At 36.7% G+C, this 5,483-nt stretch overlaps 1 protein-coding gene across 1 annotated transcript; it reads right to left on the bottom strand.

Annotated features, from left to right (window-relative positions):
* LOC126595924 (stem-specific protein TSJT1-like) lies at nt 1–2,517 on the bottom strand. Its single transcript, XM_050262326.1, has 4 exons — nt 2,235–2,517; nt 1,050–1,290; nt 811–931; nt 1–445 (listed from the first exon to the last, which is right to left on the bottom strand). The coding sequence occupies exons 1-4, from the start codon at nt 2,432–2,434 to the stop codon at nt 255–257; spliced, it is 753 nt and encodes a 250-aa protein (XP_050118283.1). The 5' UTR covers nt 2,435–2,517; the 3' UTR covers nt 1–254.
* Nucleotides 2,518–5,483: the final 2,966 nt, after the last annotated feature.

Below are 5,483 nucleotides of genomic sequence, written 5' to 3'. Positions count from 1 at the left end.
TATCAGAAAAATCTGCATTGGTCTGTATCCAATGCAGTATTATTTGATGTTCTATGCCAGAAGTTTTGGCAGTAGGCAATTACATAATCACGTCTTTCAAATTTTCAATAACCATACAAACTTTGGTAGTCAACTAGCCATTTAAAGGCAAATGGTGTCATGAATACGGAAATACAATAAAGAAAAATCGAATCAGAACTAATTCGAGGCCTACTTAATAGCAAAAGCCTTCTCAACGAAATTAGTTATGAACTTTAGTAATTTGTCGACCAGTTGGCAGCACTCCCAACTCTTGGGATGCCACTCGATTCCTTCTTAGTTTCAGCATCGACCTTGAAATTGGCACCACACATTTCACCTGAGCTATCCACACGTGGCACCGCCTTCAACTCATTGTGGGGATGCTCGTAACTCCTCAAGCCTCCAGAGGAAGTGAAGAAACAACCTGAGAGAACAGTACCAACATAGTTATTAGCAGTCAACCTCTCATACCAATGATTCAAGTTAACAGTTCACGCTAAGATCATAACAACAAAAAAGGAAAGCAATGCCATGCTAAACAAGAAACAGAAGCGGGACAAAGGGCCTAGATTATCCCAACGAGTAAGATGAGAAATCAGTTGCATATTTACATGTGAAGCAATTCAAATTTGCAATATACAAAACTACTAATTCCATACAACATTTGTGGCATTATACTGTTCCACGATTGAAATATAGCAGGAACATCATACAACGCATAAAGGACACCAAGAAAATGCTAAAATTTTTATCCTATCAGGCCTAATGCATTTGGTTATGGTTATATACCTTTAGGAAATGGTGCAAAAGAATTTCCGCAGCCCTTTTTCACAACTTCTGAATCATCTGCAAGAACAAGATGGCCTTCAGAATCAGTTCCCCAGAAGAACGGAACATTCCCATCAGGATCCTGCACAAGAAAAGGAGTCAGCTCAACCACACAACCAAAGAAAGAGACACAAGAACTTGAAAGTAAACAAGGACATGGGCCGATTGAGGGCATATCTAGGCAGAGAGGTTTTACTTACAGCAGCAACAAAAGCGGCTTTGGAAGCACTGTCAAAGAGAACAAATGCAAACTTCCCTTGGATATCTCTCACAACCTGGTCAGCAGGATAAGGACCTCGGTCTCTCAGAGTCCTGAAAGCTTCAATCACGATGATCACCTCATTGGCTGTTTTGTTCAATCCATATTGTTGCTTAAGAAGAGCAACGTTCTCAATGTGGCCTTGGAACAGGCAGAAAATGTCGTCCACAACAGCAAACAACCTAACAATATACAATGAAAATATCAAACATTAAATTGAAGTGCTAACAGGACAAACAGAAAATCAAGAGCCATAACAACAGAAAATTTGGTTCCTTCTTTTTTTTTTTTTTTTTTTTTTTTTTGTGAGAAAATTTAAACGAGAACAAAGTCAGAGTAAATTTCTCAACGCAATTCCAAAGCCACAACAAAATCATAAGAATCAATCTTCTGTACTACAAAACAATTAAAGAAAATGGCATTCAAATGAATGAGAAACAAAAATTCTATTATCTCACTCCAACAAATATATGAAATTATACTTAAATTACTAGGAGGATATTGCCAAAAAGCTAATCTGTCTTTTTGTTCCAAATCTCCACCAAACAATCCATATGTTCTTTGTCATTATCAAGAAAAACAAAGAATATACAGGAGGTAAAAACAATATCATCAAAATATATGAAGACAAACAAATTAGAATTGAATCCAATCACACAATTTTTACAAATAAGGCCAAAATACATATGATCAAACAGTTTTTTTTTCCCCTCAAACTTCATGGAAACAATCTGGAACAGATTTAATCCAAACCAACGTTCTCCGATCATAAAAACAATATCAATCTGTACAAAAACTAACATCAAAACCAACAAACACATACAAAAAGTCACAGAAAAAAACCCAACAACCCACCAATCGTCAACCCCAGATCAACCAAATACTACAAAAACATTAAAAAACAAATAAATGTGCAATCATAATTTCTTCTTTTCTTTAGAGGGCATCTTCCATATTTATTTATCTTAACCCAAAACAAGACCCACGAATCATCAAATTCGGATTAACCAAAAACTACAAAAACGAAATGGGCAGTCTTAGTATCTTGTTTTCTTTAAAGGGTAGGTATTATCCATTTCACTAATTTTCACAAAAAAATAGCATGATTTTTCCGATGGTATTGTACCTTGGAAGAAGAGGGTTCTGTTTGTCGAGAGAGTAGGCGATTACACCAGAAGAGCCAAGATTGACAGTGACGGAGGAAGGGTGCACAGAGGCAAACTGCCGCGCCAGAAACCCATCTTTCAGGGCGGAGGCTGATCCAGACTGAGGGCTCTGCAGCGCCTCAGGGCTTTTGGCGACCGATTTGTCGAACACTGCCAGCATTTTCTGGATCGCTGAGTTAATCCAAAAGAGTGAAACGCACAGAAATGGCTATCAAATGGATAAAAGCAGAGAGAAAATGTGTAGAGGGTGGTTAATTGCGGGTTTAATATTATAAGCTTCTAGAAAGGAGTTTCTGTTTACCAATATTACCCTTACTGCGTTGTACAAATTACAGGTACTTGTGGCTATCTTGCCAGTAAAACTCGTTACTATTTTGGTTTTGATAGAAAGTGGAAGATGCTATTTGGGGAAAATTTGGTAACAATTTTATCTAGTAAATGAGAAAGTAAATCTTTTTGAAATTATTACTAACTAACATGTTTTGTAATAATTTACCAAAAAAAAGGTTCGGTGACAATAATATAAAAAGAAAAAAAAGCTTGAAAACTTTGAGTTTTAACGATAAAGACAAAATAAAGGGTAAAGTGAATAGTACCAGGATTGACTTTTTAGTGTAAAAATATGATTTTTCGTTAAAGTGAACAGTACCAGATGCTTTTCGTTAAAGTTCCCTAATATAAAACTACTACATTCACCCATGTCTTAGGGGCTGGCTTGGTATAATTGTGCTTTGAAAAAAAATTATTTTTGTTGTGCTATGAGAATAAATAGCTGTGAAATAAATCAGCAGAGTTTAGTAAACTTTTTTGTAAAAGTGATTTTGAAAAAAAAAACAGTATTATAGTGCTTGGTAAACTTTTATGTAAAACACATGTGAAAAACAAGCCCTTTTTTCAAAGCTGGGTTTTGCAGCTTTGTGTTTTTGGCTTTTTTTCATCCAAAACTATGAAAAAAACCTAAAACTGAATATTTACCAAACACAAAAAAGCTCCCAGCTTTTTTTAATACACACCTCAATACCAAACTAGGCCTTATATCTCTCTTTTCACTCATTGTTATTCCTAAAATATTTTTATATATCTCTCTTTTCACTCATTGTTATTCCTAAAATATTGGGTAAATTACATAGTAGCCCCTCAGGTTTGAGGTCTATTGCAATCTTATACAACATCTTTAAAATATTTCACTTTCATACCTCAAATACCATTTTATTTCAAAATAATACATCCGTTAGATTTTCCGTCCATTAATCCGTTAAATGCTGATGTGGCTGCCACATTTGTGCCACATGGCTGCCAAATGTGAGCCACGTGGCAAAAATAATAATTTTTTAATTTTTTTTAGAAACCTGTCTGCCACATATCTTTTTTTTTTTTTTTCTTCTTCTCCTCCTCTTTCTTCTTCTCTTCTTCTTCTTCCTCATTCTTCTTCCTCCCATCTCCTCGCCCCCATACCTGCACCTTCAACCCAAAACCCAGAAAAAAAAGAAAAAAAAGAAGAATCCCAATCCCATATCCCCCCCCCCCACACCCAGATCCCATTAACCCCCTCCTTATCCTCTCCCCGTGAAACCCAGAATCCGCCCCTCCCCCCGCGCGAACCCAGATCCCCCCCTTCTCCCCCTGTGCGAACCAAGATCTCATGCATCGTCTACCATCCTCCACCCCCGTGAACCCCCCAACCCAGAAAGAAAAAATCCACCCCCTGCCCCCGCGAACCCCCTAAACCCAGAAAGAAAAAACCCCCTCCCTCCCCCTGTGACTCAACCCCTCTCCGCACCCACCCTCTTTCCTCCTCTATACACCCCCCACTCCTTAAATCCACACCCATTCCTCCCACCTCATGAACCCGGCGATGACGGGATCTGAGTTTTTTTTTTTTTCCTGGGTTGCAGGTAGGGGGTCGGGGGAAGAATATGAAAATGGGGGAGAAGACAGGAGGAGGATGAGGGGGGGGAAGACAAACTGAAGGGCTTTTTTTTTTTCTTTCTTTCTCTCTCTCCTGGGTTGCAGGGAAGAAGATGAAGATGGTGGGGTTGAGGGGAAAAGAGAGTAGGAAGAGGAGGGATAAAGTTTCAGTTTTTTTTTTTTTTTTTTTTAATTTAGAAGATTTAGGTTTAAAAAAAAATTATTATTTTTGCCATGTGGCTCACATTTGGCAGCCACGTGGCACAAATGTGGCAGCCACGTCAGCATTTAACAGATTAATGGACGGAAAATCTAACGGATGTATTATTTTGAAATAAAATGGTACTTGAGGTATGAAAGTGAAATGTTTTAAAGATGTTGTATAAGATTGCAATAGACCTCAAACCTGAGGGGCTACTATGTAATTTATCCTAAAATATTTTTACTTTCTAAATTTAAAACAAAAACTAAAGATGGAGAAAAAAAGTACAAATTCAACAGTCACGTAGAGTCGGAACTCACTAGCTGACGGCAACCAAAATCACCACCGCAGCCTCCGGCGACAACTCTTGTTCTCCTCCCCGCCGGCCAAATTATTATCTCCATTTCTCTTTTCTCTTCTGGTACCGAATCCAAACATAAAAACCGTAAATATGAATATCTATGAGATTTTAAACTTTTAAAGAGTATTGTCAAGAATTGATGCCCCTCACCATATCCGTTGCAAATCTTTCCCGTCCATCAATCATAGAGATAAAAGTTGATTTTGAAAGAAAGGAAAGAGGGAAGTGAGTTGAAAGAGAGAGACACGGGGAAGAAAGAGACTGGAGATTTTGAGCTTTTTTTTTAATAATTTTTAATTTTTAATTTTGTTCATATGACTTTTTGTTAGGGATTAAAAGTTATTTAATAAAATCATTCAGTACTATGGTCTTGGTAGTATTTCTTTTCATTTAGAAGTGAAAAATTTTAGGTTCGAATATCGTGAATGGCAAATTTGATACCAAATTAAGCTGCCAATTATGTAACTTAGTCGAACTCTTATTATTCTTATTATAAAAATATCGATGTACCAAAAAAATATTTAATAAAAAGTTAAATATATTATTGAAACTTTCAATGAAAAGTAGGTCCAATAAATAAGACACGCGGATGGTTTTAGCAGCGCTCTAAATATTCTAATAATTTAGTTGCTGCATATCAATGTTCATGAACACTAATTTGTTTGTTAAAAAAAATGGAAATTGGGGGTTTTCAAACGATAGCTTTTATTAATGGGATTGGGTTGGATGCGTTGAATG

The sequence above is a fragment of the Malus sylvestris genome, chromosome 13 (assembly GCF_916048215.2).
Source record: "Malus sylvestris chromosome 13, drMalSylv7.2, whole genome shotgun sequence".
In the NCBI taxonomy this organism is placed as follows: domain Eukaryota; kingdom Viridiplantae; phylum Streptophyta; class Magnoliopsida; order Rosales; family Rosaceae; genus Malus; species Malus sylvestris.
The sequence above is the reverse complement of the archived record's forward strand: the minus strand, read 5'-3'. Positions and strand labels throughout refer to the sequence as shown.